Source organism: Lonchura striata, chromosome 23, assembly GCF_050655825.1.
Source record: "Lonchura striata isolate lonStrDom1 chromosome 23, ASM5065582v1, whole genome shotgun sequence".
NCBI lineage: Eukaryota > Metazoa > Chordata > Aves > Passeriformes > Estrildidae > Lonchura > Lonchura striata.
Window position 1 is genome coordinate 4,044,946 of NC_140725.1, and position 21,716 is coordinate 4,066,661.

The 21,716-nt window shown below is 49.4% G+C and overlaps 1 protein-coding gene and 1 long non-coding RNA gene across 5 annotated transcripts in view; one reads left to right on the plus strand and one right to left on the minus strand.

Annotated features, from left to right (window-relative positions):
• The window catches only part of CSMD2 (CUB and Sushi multiple domains 2), a 289,568-nt gene that overhangs the window by 55,132 nt on the left and 212,720 nt on the right, over positions 1 to 21,716 (minus strand). For all 4 annotated transcript variants that reach the window (XM_085559781.1, XM_085559782.1, XM_077788452.2 and 1 more), the window contains 12 exons: positions 20,965 to 21,156; positions 17,715 to 17,853; positions 16,293 to 16,480; positions 14,485 to 14,679; positions 13,634 to 13,750; positions 12,340 to 12,453; positions 12,109 to 12,204; positions 9,836 to 10,039; positions 7,334 to 7,458; positions 4,354 to 4,450; positions 3,004 to 3,108; positions 477 to 595 (listed from right to left, as the gene is read on the minus strand). In XM_085559781.1, the coding sequence (XP_085415907.1) occupies positions 477 to 595; positions 3,004 to 3,108; positions 4,354 to 4,450; positions 7,334 to 7,458; positions 9,836 to 10,039; positions 12,109 to 12,204; positions 12,340 to 12,453; positions 13,634 to 13,750; positions 14,485 to 14,679; positions 16,293 to 16,480; positions 17,715 to 17,853; positions 20,965 to 21,156 (1,691 nt within the window). The remainder of the gene's footprint in view (positions 1 to 476; positions 596 to 3,003; positions 3,109 to 4,353; positions 4,451 to 7,333; positions 7,459 to 9,835; positions 10,040 to 12,108; positions 12,205 to 12,339; positions 12,454 to 13,633; positions 13,751 to 14,484; positions 14,680 to 16,292; positions 16,481 to 17,714; positions 17,854 to 20,964; positions 21,157 to 21,716) is intronic.
• LOC146765555 (uncharacterized) lies at positions 370 to 8,401 on the plus strand. Its single transcript, XR_014949928.1, has 4 exons — positions 370 to 527; positions 2,131 to 2,294; positions 2,640 to 2,855; positions 3,017 to 8,401. It is a non-coding gene; the product is annotated as an uncharacterized LOC146765555 (long non-coding RNA).

Sequence of the window (21,716 nt, forward strand, 5' to 3'; positions counted from 1 at the left end):
GTTCAGGATTGTTCTGTGTGCCTGAGCTGGTTCAGGATTGTTCTGTGTGCTGAGCTGGTTCAGGATTGTTCTGTGTGCTGGGCTGGTTCTGGGCTGGTTCAGGATTGTTCTGTGTGCCTGAGCTGGTTCAGGATTGTTCTGTGTGCCTGGGCTGGTTCAGGATTGTTCTGTGTGCTGGGCTGGTTCTGGGCTGGTTCAGGATTGTTCTGTGTGCTGAGCTGGTTCTGGGCTGGTTCAGGATTGTTCTGTGTGCCTGAGCTGGTTCTGGGCTGGTTCAGGATTGTTTTGTGTGCTGAGCTCTGAGGAGAGCTGCTGGCTCTGTGTGGAGCTCAAAGTCACAAACCCAGAGCAGGGAAGGGCAGGGCTGGGGCTGAAGGCTGGCACAAACCCGGAGCTGGGAGGACAGGGCTGGGGCTGAAGGCTGGCACAAACCCAGAGCAGGGAGGGCAGGGCTGGGGCCGAAGGCTGGCTGGTACCTGCAGGGCGTAGCCGGGCTCGCACTGGAAGGACACCACGTCATTCACCAGGTAGCGCTCGCCGATCTTCAGCCCATTCCCGGGAACCGCCGGCTCCGGGCAGCTGGAGAGGCCCACGGCTGTGGGGAGAAGGGAGATGGGGGCTCAGGGAGCGGGGATGGGGCTGTGATGAGGGCTGAAGGGATGGGAACACACTTTTTGTTTTACCCCGCGCCCGTTTACCAGCCGCCACCGCAGACGCTGGGTGGGGAAATTCTGTTTCCTTTGGATTCTGCACGGACAGCCCAACGTCATCCCCACATTTACAGTGGGAACATCCTGCTGCAAACCCAGCTAACAACCTGTGACATCTCGTGTGGGGTGATGGGCTCTCCCTCCCTTTTTCCTTTCCTTTCCTTTCCTTTCCTTTCCTTTCCTTTCCTTTCCTTTCCTTTCCTTTCCTTTCCTTTCCTTTCCTTTCCTTTCCTTTCCTTTCCTTTCCTTTCCTTTCCTTTCCTTTCCTTTCCTTTCCCCCTTTTCCCTTTTCCCTTCCCTTTCCCCTTTTCCATTCCCTTTCCCCTTTTCCATTCCCTTTCCCCTTTTCCATTCCCTTTCCCCTTTTCCATTCCCTTTCCCCTTTCTCCTTTTCCCTTTTTCACTCCCTTTCCCCTTTTCCCTTTCCTTTCCCCTTTTTCCTTCCCCTTTCCCCTTTTCCCTTTCCTTTCTCCTTTCCTTCCCCATTTCCTCTTTCCTTCCCCTTCTTCCATTCCTTTCCCCTTTTCCCTTCCCTTTCCTTCCCCTTCTTCCATTCCTTTCCCCTTTTTCCTTCCCCTTTTTCCTTCCCCTTTCCCCTTTTCCCTTCCCTTTCCTTCCCCATTTCCCCTTTCCTTCCCCTTCTTCCATTCCTTTCCCCTTTTCCCTTTCCTTTCCCCTTTCCTTCCCCGTTTTCCCTTTCCTTCCCCTTCTTCCATTCCTTTCCCCTTTTTCCTTTCCCCTTTTTCCTTCCCCTTCCCCTTTTTCCTTCCCCTTTCCCCTTCCCTTCCCTCTCCCCTCTCCCAGCCCAGGGAGATAAAGGAATCCTGCAGCTCCTCTCAGCCGCTCCCAGCACCTCCCTCCCTCTCTCCCTCCCCGTGCTGGCAGCTGCCACTCCTCGATATCCTCCTGCATCCCTGCGGGGGCTCCTGCTCCGCTCCAGCCCCACCGAGCCCCAGGCAGGGGGAAATCAAAGAGAAAAGGAGCGAGGAGGGGCTGAGCTCCTCCTCAAGCCCAGTCACGCTTCCCTCCCCGCTCCTGGATGTGCTGCTTGACCTTCAGAGAGGCAGGAGAGAAAATGGCTTTAAATAACTTCTCCTTCACATCAGTGGCTTTCACTCAGTCCCAAATTGTTCCCGGCTTTGGAGCATGCAGAGCTAAGAGCTCAGCCTGAGTAACACAGTGAGGGAGAAACCCGAGTTTTCCTCCCCTGATTCAGCTCATCTCTCCCAGCTTCCTCCCAAATGGAACACGGAAAAAACCCAGGGCTCAGGGCTGGGAGATTCCAGTTGTACAAACAGAGCAGAAATCACATTATTTCCAGCTGCCCTGAAAATCAACACCTATTAATTTCCTCAGCCAAAGGAACAGACAGGGCTGATAATCCCCAGGCTCATGAAAAACCTGGCCGTGATTTCTGCAGGAGGGTGCTCAAAGGATTTATTGATCAGAATAGAGGTGAAGAAGAAACAGAGTCACAGCAAGAGGATTCCTGCAGCTCCCAGAGCACAGGCTGGGCACATTTTTTCTCTCCCAATCCTGTGGTGCCTGTAATCCTGCTGGATTCAAGAATGGACAAGGTTTCAAGTGAGTAAAGGCAGCAAATCCTGGAGGGTTTAGTGCTGGCTGGCTCCAAAGCACAGTCCCAGCTGTGCCAGGGCAGAAGAGTGCTTGGTTTAAAAAAAGAGGGGGAGATGTGGAAATCCAGGGCTTCCCTCTGGCTGCCCTGGAAGGTCTGGGACCCTGCCAGGGGTCAGGAACCCATGGACAGAGATCACAGACAGTGTCTCTGGGGGCTCTGTACAGAGCCCCCAGAGACACTGTCTGTGATCTCTGTCCATGGAAAAGAGTTTTCAATCCTACAGGATGAATTCCCAGCTCTGAGTGTTTGATATCAGTAATAATTAAGTGTGGCATGGGTGCTTTCCTCAGCAGCTCCCATGGAATGACCTCTGAGGACCCTTCCAGCCAGGATTTTTGGGATGAGGATGTGCCCAGGCCTGCCTGCTGCTTCCAGCCGGGAATGCCAAGAGCTGAAGCCTCTGCCAGCTCCTGGCAAGCAGCACTTCCCAAACCCAGCCCTGCACCCAAGGATTTTTATCCCTTTGTGCCAGCACACAGACACAAAAAAGTGCCACCAAGAGCACAGTGAGCATCACCCCACCCCTCTGCTCCAGCTTTTCTCTTTTTATCACTCCCTCCCTGCGAGCAGGGAGCCACAGCAGCTCCTTCTCCCACTTCTCCCACTCCTCCAGCCCCGCAGGAGCTGCGGGATCAAGGCTGGAGCTGCTCTTACTTTTGTATTCCAGGTGAAAGCCGGCAGCGGAGACGCTGATGTCGGAATAGAAATGCAGATAGAGCTGGTTTGAAGTGCTGTTGAGCAGCGCAGGCACTGTGGTTCCTGGCAAAACAAGAGGTGCACAAAGGCAGTGGAGAGGATCCCTCTCCTCCTCCTCCTCCTCCTCCTCCGCACGTCCTCGGAGATTTGCGGCAGGAGAGGCGGACAACACAAAGTCCTTTCAACTTAACGAGCTCCTCTTGGTTTTGATCAGGCTCTTTCTAATGAGGCCAATTGAGAAATACCCAGGGCCTTTCCAGTGGCTGCTCCTGGATTGCAGCCTCTGGAGCACCAAGGGATGGGAAACGGTGTGGGTGGAGCAGAGGTCCGGGAAAATTCGGGATTCCTGCATTCCCTGGAAGCTGCTGCAGCATCTGGACAAGGAATTTGGGATTCCTGCATTCCCTGGAGCTGCTGCAGCAGCAGGACAAGGAATTTGGGATTCCTTCATTCCCTGAAGTCACTGCAGCATCTGGACAAGGAATTTGGGATTCCTTCATTCCCTGAAGTCACTGCAGCATCTGGACAAGGAATTTGGGATTCCTTCACTCCCTGGAAGCTGCTGCAGCAGGACAAGGAATTCAGGATTCCTTCATTCCCTGGAAGCTGCTGCAGGAGCAGGACAAGGAATTCGGGATTCCTTCATTCCCTGGAAGCTGCTGCAGGAGCAGGACAGGGAATTCGGGATTCCTGCATTTCCTGGAAGGTGCTGCAGCAGCAGGACGAGGAATTTGGGATTCCTGCATTCCCTGAAGTCGCTGCAGCATCTGGACAGGGAATTCGGGATTCCTGCATTTCCTGGAAGGTGCTGCAGCAGCAGGACGAGGCAGTTCCATCCCAGACCCTTCTCCTGCCAAGCTCAGGGCACTTTGGGCCCATTTGAAAAATAAACGAGTTTTTTTTAGGGCCATTGTTCTGCATTTGAAAGCCTCTCAAAGCCCCCGGACCCTGGCTCCTCCCTGTTCTGCTAAAAGCCACAGTTCCTCTGGTCCAAGGAAAAATAAAGTTTGTTTTGTAGCCCTTCTCCCATCCCCGGGCACATCAGGCAGGTCAGGGCACCCTGCCAGGTGTGGTGGCCTCACATCCCAGCAGAGCTGAGGGAATTCCCATTTCCAGGAATAAAACCCCATTGCTTTTGTGTTTAAAGCTCCCTCTCAACCCCTCCCATGGGCTGATGGAGTTGAAATTCCCAATCCAGCAGAGCATATAACTCCCTTTAAATCTATTCCTAGCTTTTGATGCGGTTAAATTTAATTTTGTGAGGTGAATAAAACGAGGCAGGAACTGATGGGCTCGAGTGCCACGTACCAGAGAAGCTCCCCAGCATGGTGGCTGTGTTGTCTCCTCCATCAAACACTTCCAGGGAATCCCAGTTCTGCTCCGTGACAAAGCTGATCACCTGGATCTGCAGAGAGAAGCAAAACAAAGAAAAAAATTAACAGCACAATTCCTCAGATAATGGGAATAAATCAAATTAATGGCAATTAAAGGGTCACTGACTGAGTTTACACAATCTGGGGGTTCAGCACGGGCAAAACTTGGAGACTTCTGCCTTTGGCCATTCCCACTGAGATTTTCCAGCTATTTTCCCCCCAAACTTCCAGACAGAAATACTGTTTTCTGCTGCTGCTCCCGAGCTCCTGGAACTGCCCAGCTCATTTCCAGCTGCTGAGAATCCCAGCCTTTTTTTCCCCCTGTTTGGAGAAATCCCTGAAGACTCTGAGCCCTTTCAAATGAGAGCAACCAGCAGCAAGCCGGAGATAAAATAAACCCAAAAAAACGCCTCACATTAAACAACAGGATTTTAAAAATCCCATCAAGTTCCTGCCTTGTTCCTCAGCTTTTTGTGGAATCAGTCGAGCTGCATTTTCGGATTTCACCTTTCCCTGCCATGCCCCAGAAGGTTTCGAGGCCTTAGGAAGTCTCTTGACTCCATTAGTTGGAACATCAACACAAATCCTTGGATGAGAAACATCCAAGCTGAGAAATCTGTATTTATACAGAAAAGAAGAGCTGAGAAATCTGCATTTATACCAAAAAGCAAAGCTGAGAAATCTGCATTTATACCGAAAAGCAGCTTGAGTGAGGATCTCCATGGAATTGCACAGCTTTGGTTGCCAGGATCACCATTAACAGGGATTTTGCCTAAATCCTAAATGCTAAAATCAAAGCCTCCAGTGTCCCATTCAAAACCCAAGTTTGGTGAATGGGGTGAGAGTGAGGCAGAAAATCTGAGCAAAAGTCACCAATTTGGGGAAAATCCAGATTTAATCTGGAAGGTCTGGATGAGATCTTCCAATATTGGGTATCTCAAATTAAAATGTCAGGCAAAAGAAAAAAAAAAAAAAAACAACAAAAAAACCCCAAATGTCAAAGGAATCTTAAAGATAAATCAGGAGCATAAATGAGTTGTACAGCTTGGCTCCACACAAGGAGAGTGCTGGAAAATTGGGAAAAATGAGCAGTGGGGAGACTTCATTGCCCTTAAACTTTGACTACCCATATGTGAACCCTCTCCCTTTCTCCCTAAATCTTATTCCCTGATTTCCTCATCCACCCCAATTCTCCACTTACCTCTGCTTTGCTGAACATCAAATCAAAACCCTCCGTTTGAAAATAAAAATAATAAGTAAATTAGAAAAAAAAAAAAATCAATCCCCCCCACTTCAGCCATTTAAACCCATTTCCTCCTTGATTTGCTCCGGGTAGTAAAACCGGCTGTAAAGTTCCTCCCAAGTATTGTTTTAGCAGAAAGTGAGTGGAGTTCACCCAGCAGGAATCGCAGTGACCCCCACGGAGCCATCACTGCTCCCACTGACCCTTTTTTCCCTTTTTTCCTGCCTCATTACACCCCTATTGTGATTTACATTATTGGAAGCGGAGTGAGAATGAGCGTTTTGTTTGCTCTTACACCGCCTAAATTATTTATTCTCCTCTCTCCCCCACTCCTCCAGCTTAACGGAATAAACATTTTTAAGGTCCTAATTCTAGTCTGACATGTGGATTCACAAGGGATCTGCATCTATTTACTGCCACGTGTATAAATTAATTCACTCAGGAAGGTTTGCTCCGGGAATGAATAATTCATGGCAGAAGTGCCAGCTCCTACCCTGATTACATAAAACCCTGCTCCTGAGTGCTGCTACCAAGAAAGCTTCAATTTCACCTCCTTCCCTGATTTACAGTTGTTTAACCTTTAATTGTTGTGCAAAAAGGGGGTAAAGCGATGCTGGAATTAAGAGCTAATAATGGAGAACGCGAAGGAAGTGGAGCCAGGATGGATCCAGCTCCAGCTCTGGGGTCATTTCTCCTCCCTGGGGCTGCCCTGAGACCTCTCCCTGCAGATGTTTCAGCTCCTGGGGGGCAAAACCTTTCTCCAAGGGATTTATTTCCCCCTGGAAGTCCCATGGAAGCTGATGGGTCGTGACCAGGTGACAGCAGATTGGAACTGGAGACCTCAGCACTGGTGGGGACCCCAAAAACGTGGGATCAAAGAATTTTAAGGGCTTGGGATGGATTCTAAAGCTCATCTTGTCCCAAAATCTCTGCTGTGGGCAGGGACACCTCCCACTATCCCAGGCTGCTCCTTGCCCTGCTCAGCCAAGTTTTGGACACGTCCAGGCTCGGAGCATCCACAGCCTTCCTGGATAACCATAATTGAAACTTCCCAATATTTAACTGAAATTCCCCCGTTTTTGTGCCAGGTAAAGGTCACACTGAGGGACCTGCTCTTGCCCAAATCCCACCCTGTGCCTCTCTGACAACGCTCCTGGAGCTCCGGCAGCCTCGGGGCCGTGCCCATTCCCTGGGGAGCCTGGGCAGTGCCAGCACCTCTGGGGGAAGAGCCTTTCCCTAAATCCACCCTGAGCCTCCCCTGGCACAGCTCCAGCCCTTGCCTGGTCACAAACATCACCAACAAATCCCTGCTTAATCCTGGCTGTAAATGAACGCCTGATTCCAGAGATTTCCACATCAATCCACCCTTGTCCTATGAGGAGCAGCGACTTCCCAACACGACTTCCCAACACATGGTTCCCCACTCACTGTTCACGTAAATAATGATTGTTTCACATTCTTTTGTGAGAAGAGAGAATTGATGGGCTATTAGTTTGACCAGTGTGGTTGGAGAGGTGGCAATTTCACCCTCCAATCCACTGTCACTTTTAGAATTCGATATATTCTATATAGATTCTATATATTCTATAAAGAATTCTAGATATTCTATAGAGAATTCTATATTCTATATAGAGCAGCAGACCCTGAGTGTCCTCCTCTGTCCTGGCTGTACCTGGATCCCTGCTCCCTCGGGCACTGTGATCTTCCACACGCAGTTGAGGCTGTTCAGGTAGGGCTCAGGGAAGCCTGGGGACAGGATGGTTCCTTTCCTCTCTGTCAGGTTCCCCCCGCAGGGCACTGCAATGAGGGAAGCAGAAGGAATTGGCTTCGCTAAAATCATTGTTAAAATGACAAGGAATCGAGAGCTGGTGGTGATTTAAGGAGATTTGTAGGAATAATCCTCCCTCCAGTAACTTTTTCGTGACAATTTTGGCACATTCCACAGGTGTGGGGAGCACACGAGGATCATCTTCAGGAGTTGCTCTCCTTCAGAGGATGTGAAAGCAGCTTTCACCCAGATCTGATTGATTTGAGATGCTGTCCCAGATCTCACAAGAGTATTGGATCAAAAAGGTCAATTCCCTGGAATTCAGGGTTAAACTGTTCTTACTCACAGCCAGGCTGGGCTTTGTATTTTATCAGACAATCATGGAATGATTTGGGTGGGAAGGAACCTTAAAGATCCCCCAGTCCCTTCACCCAGACACCGTCCATTATCCCAGGATGTTCCAACCCCTGTCCAGCCTGGCCTTGGACACTTCCAGGGATGGAACAGCCACAGCCTCTCTGGACAGAACCACAAGAGGTTTTAAAGACATTTTTTTACATTTCATTCACTTACATTTCCATTCCAATTCATTAGTGCTTTGTTTTGCTGTTGATTTTTTCCCACAGAACACCCCGGGCTGGAAGACACCCACAAACAAACACCACCAACATCCAAACCCCGAACCCTTTTAGGACAACCCAGAGAGCAACACCATTGCCCTGATTTTTGCAAATGTTGTCTTTTACAGTTCTTCTGAAAGTTTTAAAGTTCTTATAAAACTTCTTTAACTTTCTGATAACATTTACCTATTTCTACTGGAGTTCTCACACACTGTTCACGTAAACAATAATTGTTTTGCATTCTTCTTTGTGGGAGGAGAGAATTGATGGGCTGTTGGTTTGACCAGTGTAGGTGGAGAGGTGGCAATTCCATCCTCCAATCCACTGTCACTTTTAGAATTCTATATAGAATATATAGAATTCTATATTCTAGATAGAATTCTATATATTCTAGATAGAATTCTATATTCTAGATAAAATTCTATAATTCACATCAGAAATAAAATTGGCTATTTTTCTCTCTTAAACTCACCAAGTTTCTGTGTACTCATTTTGTGTCCAACAGTGACAAAACACCACTCCCAAAGACTTTCCCTTCTTTAATCTTTTGATCTGTTTACATATTTCTGCTGGAGTTCTCACACACTGTTCACGTAAACAATAATTGTTTTGCATTCTTCTTTGTGAGAGGAGAGAATTGATGGGCTGTTGGTTTGACCAGTGTAGGTGGAGAGGTGGCAATGCCATCCTCCAATCCACTGTCACTTTTGGAATTATATATATATATGTATAATAGAATATATAATTCTAAATATTCTATATATTCTATATATAAAATTCTATATTCTATATAGAATTCTGTAGCTCACATCCGAAATAAAATTAGCTCTTTTTCTCTCTTAAACTCACCAAGCTTCTGTGTACTCACTTCACGTCCAATTGTCACTACAGGACACGCGAAAGCACAACACGAGCTGCTGCTATTGCAAAGGTAACAAAGAGAAAGTTTTATTTCTGACTCCAACATTTATAATTTTCCAAAGCTGACAGTGGATTGGAGGGTGAATTTGCCACCTCTCCAATGACATTGGACAAATCCATCAAATTCCTCTGCCTCTATGAAGGAACACAAAGCAACAGATTGTTTACAGAACACTGTGTGAGAAAGTTCTCTACAAGAATGTAAACTCAGAAGGCTTTAGAAAATCCTAAGAATCAGGGTGACACCCAACAGTGACACAACACCACTCCCAAGGACACAACACCACTCCCAAGGACACAACACCGCTCCCAACAGAGACAGAACACTGCTCCCAACAGAGACACAACACCACTCCCAACGACACACCACTCCCAATGACACAACACCACTCCCAACAGTGACACAACACCGCTCCCAATGACACAACACCGCTCCCAACAGTGACACAACACCACTCCCAACGACACACCACTCCCAATGACACAACACCGCTCCCAACAGAGACACAACACTGCTCCCAATGACACAACACTGCTCCCAATGATACAACACCGCTCTCAACAGAGACACAACACCGCTTCCAACAGAGACACAACACCGCTCCCAATGATACAACACTGCTCCCAACAGAGACAAAACACTGCTCCAAACAGAGACACAACACTGCTCCCAATGAAACAACACTGCTCCCAATGACACAACACTGCTCCCAATGACACAACACCGCTCCCAACAGAGACACAACACCGCTCCCAATGACACAACACCGCTCCCAATGACACAACACCGCTCCCAACAGAGACACAACACCGCTCCCAAGGACACAACACCCCGTTCCCACCTCCCTGCCCCGGTGCCACCTACCCACGCAGGTGGGGACGGAGGAGTTCCACTGTGCCAGGGCCCCGGGCATGGCCAGGCACTGGATGGCCGGGGAGCCTCGCAGGCCGTAGCCGGGGCTGCACTCGAAGCGCACCACGGCGCCCACGGCGAAGTCGCTGCCCAGGCGCCGGCCGTGCCGCGGCTCCGGCACCGAGCTGCACTGCGTGGCGCTGGTGCGAGGCACGGCTGCCGGCAGCGGGGGAAGGCAGACACAACAGTTAGTGCTGGGAGTCAAGATTCATCATTTTTGCACCAAAATCCCCCAGTTACACCGAGTTCACACTGAAAATTATCATCCCGGAGTTATTTTGTATTATCCCCGGGAATTCGTTATCCCTGAGTTTACACCGAAACCCCAAGGAGGTGTTGGATGCAGACTCCACACAAGGAGAGTGCTGGAAAATTGGGAAAAATGAGCAGTGAGGAGACTTCACTGCCCTCAAACTTTGACTACTCATGTGTGAACCCTCTCCCTTTCTCCCCAAATTGACTGATTGTACCTAAAAACCTGAAGTACTGGGGCTGAATCCAAACTTGGCCATTGACTGATTGTACCTAAACCCCAAAGTGTTTAAACCCCAAAGAGGGGCTGAATCCAAACATGACCATTGTTCAACTGTACCTAAATCCCAAAGTATCTAAACCCCAAGGAGGTGTTGGATGCAAACTTTACTGTTGATTGATTGTACCTAAAAACCTGAAGTATTGGGGCTGAATCCAAACTTAGCCATTGATTGATTGTACCTAAATCCCAAAGTGTTTAAACCCCAAAGAGGGGCTGAATTCAAACTTGGCCATTGTCAATTGTACCTAAAATCTTCAAGTATTGGGTCTGGATCCAAATGCAATCACTGACTGATTGTACCTAAACCCCAAAGTATCTAAATCATAACGAAAGGATGAATCCAAGCATAACCATGGCCTGATTTTATCTAAATCCCAAAGACTGGCTAAATCCAAGCATTGCACTTTAATATCTTTGAGTTTTTTTCCCAACTTTAATGATTTAATGATTTTATACCTGAAATAAAAACATCTGGGACATCCAGAACCCTCCCACTGCCTTCCTCCAGAGAACTTTCCCCACATCTAAAGGTTGTTTTTACCCAGGGGAACCAAAGGATTTGGCAGTGGCTTCCCAAAAAGTTGTTTTGTCACCCAATGCAGGAGCCTCCGTGGAGAACCCTTTGGGTTCCTCAGCTCCCTGGGCCTCATGGCCACGAAGGAACAGAAATTGGGAAAAATTCTTCTTTGGACAAGAGAGAAAAGGGGGATTTAAGCTGTGATGGTGCTGAAATTGTTGGTATTCCTGTTGAGTACTGGGAATTACAGCCAAAGACAGGAATGAGTCTGGCAGATAAGTGAGGAGAAAAACTCATCAAAAAACCAGGAATATTTCCAAGGAAGAATTCAATTAATATTTTCCTCTGAGTTGCTTTAAATTTATGAGTGTTTAGCTAATTAGAGTCTGGCCAGGCAGATCCAAATCAGGATCGCCCTTTTCCCCTTGCTTCCCGTGCAGCTCTTGCAGGAGGGAGGAGGAAAATTTCCCTGGTTTCATCAAAACCTTTGCTCTGCTGAGCTCTTTGAAGATTACAGTCACAACCACGGCTGTTTCACACTCATTAGGCAGGAATTCAAGAGAACAGATCTCTGACTACTCCAAAATCCAAACCATGCTTTGCTTCACCCCTGGAGAAGGCTCAGGTCGTGCCAGTGTCTGTCCCCTCTTTGCAGCTAGAGCCTGGATGTTCCCACAGATAACTCCAGGGAGCAGGTGGGTGAGAAATCCCTTCTGCTTTCCCACTGTTCCATGCATCATTTGTTATTTACTCCCATAAAATCCCTGAGTTGTTCTCGCCCAGTGCAGCACAAAGCTGTTCCTGAAAGGATCAAGGGGCAGGAGTGTGACAGCCCCGAGCCTGTGACACGCACAGAGGGAGGATTTCCGAGCTGCCAGACGGGATTTCAGCTGCTTACACCCAGCAGAGTGCTAAAAATGCCACTGGGAAGAATTGCTGTGGGATAAATCTCCAAATTCCCTGCGTGACTCCGGGCATGATGCCGGGATGGGGCTGATGGTAATCCTGGGATGTGCAGGGTTCAGGCCAGCCCGCCAGAGCTCTGCTCCCAGAGGAATCCTCATTTCCTGTGATATTCCCTGCTCAGAACCCCCAGAAACCAAAAGCAGCTCAGGACACTCAGGACACCCCGAGAGCGACCTGAGGACACTTGCAGAACACACCTGAACTCACCTTGGTAGACAAAATGAAAACCTTTGGCTGTGGATTGACCCTTGGAGCTGAATTTGATGAGGATCTGGTTGGTGGTGGCCAATGGCAGAGATTCCCCTGGATGGGGAGGAGGGAAAACGGGAGAGACAGAGGTGAAGGAACGAGCCACAGGGAGCAGGGGCTGGGTGTCAGCTGTGACAAAGCTGCGTTTCCCAGCAGGGACAGGGACAGGGACAGGGAGCAGCTCCCTACCTGAGTGAGAGCCTGAGAGGGAGCTGAGCAGCCGTGAGTGCTGCGTGGGGCCATCGTGCACCTCCACCACGTCATTGAGCGCCGTCTGGAAAAAGGCAAACTGCCCGAAGAGCACTGCGGGGACAGGGACAGGTCTGGCACCGGCCACTGCTGTCCCCAGAGTCACCACGCTGCTGTCCCCAGAGTCATCACACTGCTGTCCCCATTGTCACCACATTGCTGTCCCACTGCTGTCCCCAGAGTCACCATGCTGATGTCCCCAGAGTCATGACACTTCTGTCCCCATTGTCACCACATTGCTGTCCCACTGCTGTCCCCAGAGTCAGCACGCTGCTGTCCCCAGAGTCACCACACTGCTGTTCCCAGAATTACCACACTGCTGTCCCCAGTGTCACCACGCTGCTGTCCCCAGTGTCATCACACTGCTGTCCCCAGTGTCACCACACTGCTGTCCCCATTGTCCCCACACTGCTGTCCCCACATTGCTGTCCCCATTGTCACCACACTGTCCCCCCACTGCTGTCCTCATGGTCACCACACTATCATCCCCACTGCTGTCCCCACTCAATCCCAGAGCTGCCCCCACTGCCATTCCACTGCCATCTCATTGCTGTCCCACTGCCATCCCCCTGCCACCATACTGCCATCCCACTGCTGCCCATTCTGTCCCCACTGCTGTCCCCACACTGCCAGCCCATGGAGCCAAAGCATTTCCATGGAATCACAGAATCCCCTGAGCTGGAACAGACCCCAGGGACCACCGAGTCCAGCCCCTGGCCCTGCCCAGGACCCCACCCCAGGATTCCCAGCATTCCAAACTGGGATCTATCTTCCCAGCACAACCTTTGCCCCATGTTTCAGCTGCCTTTATTCCAGCCAGGGACAAGGGCTGAGTGACAGCCTGGAAAAATGGGAGCCCTTTATTTATCCCAAATTCCAGAGGCAGCACCAGCCTCCCCCGGGTTCGTTGCCACGACATTTTCCCACTGATTTCCAGCCCACTGGGAATTTTCTGTGATTCATCCCCTTTCCCTGCCTACGGAACACGAGGTGCAGAATTCCACTGAGGAACAATAATTATTAATTAGGTGTAATTGGCTCCCATTGGGTTGAGCTTTGGACAAAACCTGGACAAATCCAGAATTTTCTCTGACTCCAGCACAAAGAGCACCCAACAGCATCACTCCCATCTGCCCTATCTCCATTCTGGATGCACTCATAAAAATTCATCATTAAAAACCCAGCAAATAAGAGCTGCAAGATGAGAATCCCATAAAAATTCCAAGCGTGGTACCATAGTCCTTGGGCACGACGATGGAGTACAGGCACACCTGGCCACTGGTGTAGTTTTGGGGATAATTTGGGGACAGGACCACTCCATCTGAGCCTGTGTACTGCCCTCCACAGGGAGCTGCAAGGGAAAAGATCATGGAGCATCCCTGGAGCCTGGAAATGTCCCTAGCCACCATTCCGTGCTCCAGGTGCTGCTCCCTGAAAGTTCTCATTGGAAAAATCAGGTTTATCCCACCCCGAGTTCCTGCTGGCTCCACCTGGAATTATCAAACACTAATTAATTTGGGATTTGATAATGTTCCCCACCTCACAGCTGGGAATGAGCTCCTTTTCCCACCTTTCCTCATTTTTCCCTGCCAGAGCCTTCCCAAATTGGGGATTTCATTCCTTCCCCCCACCAGCTGCCTCTTGATTCCCTCCTCAGCTCAAGTTTGACTGCAAACCATGAAGTTAGAAAAGAAAATAAAACAACCACAGAGAAAACCTAAGAAAAAAACCCTTGTTTTGTCACTGAGCTCTGCCCCTGCTCAGGAACACCCAAAATTGAGGGTTTGGATTAGCAAGGATCAGGTTGAGCCAGGGTTTAAGTGGATTCCTGACTCCTGCCCTGGGCCAGGCACTTGGGATGTATCAGGCACTGAATCAGCCATGTCCAGTTTCCCATTTATCTCCAAAAAAAACTCAAAAAAACCTCCCAGAAACCAGCTGAAAAACCATGAAAATCAATTCCTGGCAAAACCCCTAAAAAAATGATGGAAAACCAGAGAGAACCCCTCTAAATTAACACCCAGTTTTCCACGGGTGACGCGTCGAGGGATCCGGCTCCGGGCAGATCCTTCCCGTGGGATTTACCTGTACAGGTGGGACGAGGCTTGTTCCAGGTGGGTTTTCCATCCCCTCCCATGACACAGGTGAGGGTGGGGCCCCCCTCGATGTCGTAGCCCCCATCACAGTAGAAGGTGATGGTGGAGCCCAGCTTCAGGTCCGTGCCCACCCTGGTGCCGTTCTTGATGGACCCCGGGTCAAAGCAGGACTCCCGGGGGTTCTCTGCAGGGAAAGAATTCCCAGGATTTTTATTCCTCTGGCACAGCTCCTCTGCTGTTTTGAGCAGTGAAATGGGAGATTTTTTAGGGTTTTGGGATTTTTTTTTCCCACCTGGGAATCTGTGGGATTTTCACAAGGACTGGCACCGTTTGCAGGGTCTGGATTTGGGATTTGGTTTGGATTCTGGCTTCTCCAGACCATCCTGTGGAGCACTGGGAGAAGGGAGGCTCCAGATCCCACACCCAAAATCCAAGCAGTAAGGAAAAACTATGATTTCACACAATCCCAGGATTGCTGAGGCTGGAAAATCCCTTCAGGATCATCAAGTCCAAGCCGTGACCCATCCCCACCTTGTCACCGAGTGCCACAAGGACAAATCATATTTGAGATGGGGAGGCCCTGGCACAGGGAAATCGTGGATTCCTCATCCCTGGAAGTGTCCAAAGCCAGGCTGGATGGACCCGGGAGCAATCTGGGATAGTGGAAGTGTCCCTGCCTATGGAGCTGGGTGGGTTTTAAGGTCCTTTCCAACCCAAACCAGTCTGGGATTTCCTCATTTATTCCTTGGACACCTCCAGGGGTGAGGATTCCACCCCTTCCAAGGTCTGACACCTTTCCATGCAGAAATTCCTGCTGATGTCCAACCTGAGCCTCCCCTGGCACAACTGGAGGCTGCTCCCTCTCATCCTGTCCCTGTTCCCTGGGAGCAGAGGCCAAACCCCACCTTGCTCCACCCTCCTGGCAGGTAGAGAATAAAAAATTCTCTGCCCTGCAGAGTTTAAAATCCCATTTCCACATAAAAATTCCAGGGAACACTAGAGAGCTGTCAGGACTTAGATATTTCTTTCCTTCTTCTTCTAACAGCTTTTTTTTGTTGTTGGTTTTTTTTTCCCCTCTTTCTCTTATTTTTTTCCTGCCTGCAATATAATTAGAGGCTTTGATTAATCCAGCTCTTTTGTCATTTGGAAATTGCTCATTAAAGATGAGGGCTTTTCTGAGAGCAGTGGCTCTGGGAACAATTCAAGTGTGCTTAAGCATTAAATCAGGGGCTCTCAGATTTTGGGGAAGGTGTGGAAGGAGAAACTGTAAAGCCCACAGGTCTGGCTTTTTCTTCTCTGCACCAAAAATCAGGTGATGCCACAGCAGCTGCACCAGGTGATCCAAGTGGATGGGGTACAAGAGGATGGGATTTTTTTTTTCCCCCAGAGCACCAATTCTCTGTTTTGGGAGCCACAGATTGGTCAATCCCCACTGCCCATCACACATTTGCATCCTCAGCCTTTAAATCCTGAAATCCTGGCTTCTCCTGGGCTCAGTGGCATCTTGATGCACAAATTTTGGGTATTTTGAGCACCACTTTTCCTCTTTTCCTGTTTCACTCCATCCATCTTCACCTCCCTCTCTCCTCCCACTGCTTTGGACACCCTCCCTCCCTCCCTTTCTCCACCCTCTGCTTCGGGGGTGGCAAAACACCAGAATTCCCCCTGGGAGGAGTTTTCCACAGCATCTAGAGCCTCTCCTAATGAGAGATTGCTCCAATAAAGTGGGATAACCTGGGAATAAGCCCAGGGACAGCCCCAGGTGGCTGCTGGGCCAGGTGTGCCCCCAGCCCTCACCTGTGTACTCGATGACGAAGCCGGCGTTGCTGACGGAGGCGTCGCTCCGGAACGCCAGGAAAAGGCTGTTGCTGCTGCTCTCGATCCTTTCTGGGAGCTGGGAGCCATAAAAACTCCCAATCAGGGGGCTCAGGGAGTCAGGCCCGTCGTAGATGTGCAGGAAATCATAGCCAGGCTCCAGGCTGAAGCTGCAAAAGCAAAAGAGGAGGGCTTGGAGTGGGGACACGTCCCTGGAGAGCTCCGGGTTGAGGTGCTGGGATGTGGAACCCCAGGGAAGGGACTGGCTGCTCCTGCTGCAAAGTTCTGCCAAGCTGGACATTCCTGCCAGCTGCTCCTGCTCCAAAATCCTGCCTGGCAGAGGACACTGCTGCTTCCATCCCACGGGTGAGGAGTGCAGGAATGGGGATGGAGTCAAGAGACAGAGCCGGAGCTGCTGCAGGGATTCCTGCAGCCCAGCATGTTCTCTGTATCAAAGAGGAGCTGCATTAAATCAGGGACTCTCAGATTTTGGGGAAGGTGTGGAAGGAGAAACTGTAAAGCCCACAGGTCTGGCTTTTGCTTCTCTGCACCAAAAATCAGGTGATGCCACGGTTTCCTGTCCACAGCAGCTGCACCAGGTGATCCAAGTGAATGGTGTACAAAAGGATGTGGAATATGAGCATCATCTCTGGGAACAGATTATCCAGGGGCATGGGACAGTTCTAACAGCCTTGGGTTGGTTCCTTCCCAGAGTTCAGACATCCACACCTGGGTGATCTCTCCCTGCTTTGTGTCCCCAGGGCCACAGCCCCCAACCCTTGTGTGTGGGAATCCAGAATTTCCCTCTGGCTGCCCTGGGACCCTGGCAGGGCTCAGGAACCCCCCTGGACAGAGCCCCCAGAGACACTGTCTGTGATCTCTGTCCATGGAAAAGAGTTTTCAATCTTACAGGATGGATTACAAGCTCTGAGTGTTTGATATCAGTAATAATTAAGTGTGGCATGGGTGCAAAAGTAAAATTTTAGGATTCTAGATGAGGGGTCCAAAGGGCACAAGCTGGAGGAAATTGGGTGTGCCTTGTCCTTTTTCTCCTTCTTCATGCCCTCCATGTCTCACTGTGGTGTTGGCATTTTTCTGTTGGTTCAGGCTGGGGACACACTGTCCAACGTAGGTGACAGATATTGGCACGTTCTTGTAAATGCAGCCCAGGGAGTTTCTGGTATTTAATGTTTGTCACATCCCACTGAGGGCAGAGCCCCACACGCTGCCCTGCAAAAGAAACCTGCGGCAGGGTGGCAGAACATGTAATAAATAAACAAAAATCAACAACCCTAAAAACCAGCACAAACTATAACTTCTTCTTCAGCAACAAGGCAAAAAGACGAAAGCTTTTTCCAATCTCATAATCAGCAATAGCACAAATCCCAAGCCTTGTGTACTCACACGTTGAACACCAGGGCAATGACGTAGTCGGGGGACACCGTCAGCTTCCAGTCGCACTCCTTCCCCGGGGGATACGGCTCCGGGTACTGCGGGGACAGGATCACCCCAGCCGGGCCCGTCAGGGTCCCGCCACACGGAGCTGCAGGAAAACCACCGCGGGTGATGAGGCTTTGGAGCGAGACTCCCGGGGCAGCAAATGGGAGTGTGAAACACGCCAGTCGCTTGGTTGTTAAGATTTTAAAAATAACAAAATGGTTATAAAAATAGTAATACAATTAGAGTAATAAAGTTTAGAGTTAGGACAGTTACAAGGCAATAAAAAGTAAAGAATTATGGATGTCCGGATGCTCTCGGACACTCAGTCACAACAAGCATCCCTTGTGAACAAAGGAATAACCTTAAAACCAACAGCCTGTTGCATATTCATCTATCTCATACATGATGCATAAATCCCTTGCAAATTGAGAACTTTTCTGGATTTTGTCAACTTCTTCCCCTTAATCATGGTGGTTCCATAAAGATGGAGAGAAGGTGGAAGAATGTTTCTCTTTTCTGATAAGGAGGCAGGAACTCTATGGGCCCCAAGTCACTGCCATCTCTCTGTGAAGTTTCTTGATTATCTCATCTCTTGCTTGAGTTAATAAAAAAATTCTACATCGCAGAGTTTCTATTTCAACGTTATGTTGTAACCTAAAACGATATTTAACACACTACTTAACAGAATTAATACAGCACAACTTTCCAACATTGCACATATACTATTCATCGTAACATTTGCGAAAAGCCAATCATAAATTATGCATTTTTTCACAGGGAAGCAGGAATGGAAAAAGATGGAGATGTGACAGACAGAGAGGCTTGAGATAGCACAGAATCCCGGGATATTTTAGTGGGAAGTGACCCTGAGGCTCACGGGTGGCCTGAGGCTGTGGTGGCTCTGTCATTCCACAAGGGACAAACAGAGCTCTGGGTGCCACCAGCACCTTCCTAAAACCTGAAAATGAGGAGCCAGGAGGAGAGGGAGGGAGATCTTCCACTTTTCTGCTGCATTTATGGAACTCCCTGTCAAGGCCTGTTCGCTTGTAACGAGGTGAAAACACGTCTGGGCCTAAATGGCTCGGTCGTGTTTACTCCACTTCCCAGCACATTAAATGCCAAGCTGATTGAAAAATCAATTTTTACTTTTTTTAAGGCTCAAAGTGCCTGCTCGTGTTTCTCTACCGTGGCAAAACATGAGTGATATTTTTTCCTGTTGGTTTTTGCTGCAGGCTCCTTGTGAGGGCTCCGAGATTTCCCAGATCGACCCTCATGTATTTGGGATGGGGTGAGAGGAAGGGGGTCTGAAAATGATGGGATAAATCTTGGAAGGATCTTCCATGAAGGAGTGAGCACGTGGGATTATCCTGTGGGCTTTGATAAAGAAAAACATCCAGAAAAATATCAGGTAAAACCCAGTGGGGATGGACTAGAAATGTCATAGTAGGGATGAGAGACCTTCTCAAAGTCCAAGAATGGAGAAATGCTTTCCTTCTGGGACACACCAGGAAACCACAGCACAGATATGGAAAATTTGGCTGAAGGTCTCCCAAAAATACCTTGGAATAACCACCGACTCTCCAACATTTGGGATGGGATGAGAGCAAGGAGAGCACAGCTTGGGCGGGGGGGTCTGACAGCAGCTACAGAGTGGGAAATGAGCTGGGGTGGGACAAAAATGATGGGATAAACCTTGGAAGGAATTTCCATCAAGGAATGAGCACATGGGATTGTCCTGTGGGCTTTGATAAAGAAAAATAGCAGGAAAAACCCAGTGGGCCTGGTCTAGAAATATCCAAATAGAGATTAGAGACTCTTTTCCAAAACTTTGAAACAACTGCTCCACCCAAGTCCAGACTCAGGCACAGAGAACTTTTGTTCCTCTGGGACACACCAGGAAATCATAGCACAGACATGGAAAATTTGGCTGAAAGTCTCCCAAAAATGCCTTGGAAGAACCCACCAACATCTCTTTGTGCCCATTCACCCTAATTTGAACCCCAAGGGTGTTTCCCCTCCCAGACTGCAATGTCAGGGGAAAACTCCGAAGAAACCGAAATCTAAGGACTCATTTTTGAAAAGCCTGAGGGAGACAAGTGTTCAACACCCTCGGATTCCTTTGAAAATCCCACCCAGAGTCTCCAAAGATTTGAAGCAGGAGCTGGACCCAGCCAGCGCTGCCTGGGATGGGGAGGGATGCAGACTTCAAATGGCCCAAACCTCCCGGGGTTCTCCCAGCCCGGATTGTTTGGCAGTTGTGCCACAAAGAGGGGAAAACACATTTGAAATGCTAAATACCCCAAATCAGCCCTAAATTTAACACTGAATTTTCCCAGTTTAGCTCCAACCAAGCTGCCTCTCCCCCAGTTACTGATATTTCACTGATTCTTCCTCCAAATCCTTTGTCACTTTATGTTAAAACTGGATTAAAAATAAACTATAAACAATTGAAGTATAATTTGAAGTATTAGAAAATCAGCTTTTTTTATCACAGCTCTGCAGATCTGAAGGGTATTTTAAAAATATTTCTTAATTTTTTAAGATGGGTGGGGTGAAATTTTACAATAGGGTTCAGGACATGGATCTGTGTCCATGGATTTGGGACATGGAGCTGTATCCATGGATTCAAGACATGGATTTGTGCCTATGGATTTAGGACATGGAGCTGTGTCCATGGGTTCAGGACATAGATTTGTGCCTATGGATTTAGGACATGGAGCTGTGTCCATGGGTTTAGAACAAGGATCTGTGTCCATGGATTCAGGACATGGATCTGTGCCCATGGGTTTAGAACATGGATCTTTGTCCATGGATTCAAGACATGGATTTGTGCCTATGGATTCAGGACATGGATCTGTGCCCATGGGTTTAGAACATGGATCTGTGTCCATAGATTCAGAACATGGATCTGTGTCCATGGATTCAGGACATGGATCTGTGCCCATGGGTTTAGAACATGGATCTGTGCCCATGGATTCAGGACATGGATCTGTGTCCCTGTGCTCAGGTCATGGATCTGTGTCCATGTACCCAGGACAGGGCCCTTTGTCCATGAATTCAGGACAGAGCCCTGTGTCCCCGTGCCCAGGTCACAGATGTGTGTCCCCATGACCAGTCACAGATCTGTATCCCCATGCCCAGGTCACAGATGTGTGTCCCTGTGCCAGGACAGGGCTCTGTGTCCCCGTGCCCAGGTGTGTCCCCGTGCCCGTACCTGTGCAGGTGGGCGGGTCTGGCTGCCAGAAGAACCTGTTCTCGATCTGCACACAGGTGATCTGGGCCTCCCCTTGCAGGGCGTAGCCGGGGTTGCACTGGAAGGTGATGGAGTCCCCGGCCTCTTTGCTGTCCCCGCTCCGGCTCCCGTTCTGGGGGATTCCTGGGTCGTTGCAGGAGGTGGCTGTGGAAACTGAAGGGAATTAAGAGCACTCTTGAATAGCAATGTTTATTTAACACCAGGCCTGCAGCACCAGCTGTCCTGAGGCTCTGTCCTTGCCCAGACATCCAGGCCGTGCCTTGTTCCCCCAGCCCTCCTCCCTCAGCATCCCCTGAAGTTCTCCCACACACAAAAAGTGCCTTTCCCTTTGCTCTGAGCATCTGCCACTCCAGCTGGGAAAGGCTCTGGGGACCAGCAAGTTCAAGAGCAGCACCCAGGGAGCTCTTTGATGTAGAATTGTGCAAATGCCTGTTTACTCCATCAGGCCAGACACCCACTGATCTTCCTCGGTGTTTTTGGAGAGTTCTGTGCCAGGCACATGCTGCAAAATCAACTCAGCCACCAGCACTTCACGCTTTCCCCTGGGTGGCAGAGAAATTCAGCCTCAAGATCTGTGAAGCATCAAGCCTGACCTTTCAGAAATGTGTTTGTTTCCATTCCAGACTTGTTGCTGCCTCTCTTTGAGGTCTGAGATGTCCCCTGAGCTGGGGACAGGCGAAGCTTCGCTGCCGCCTGAGCTCAAGGTCTGCCAA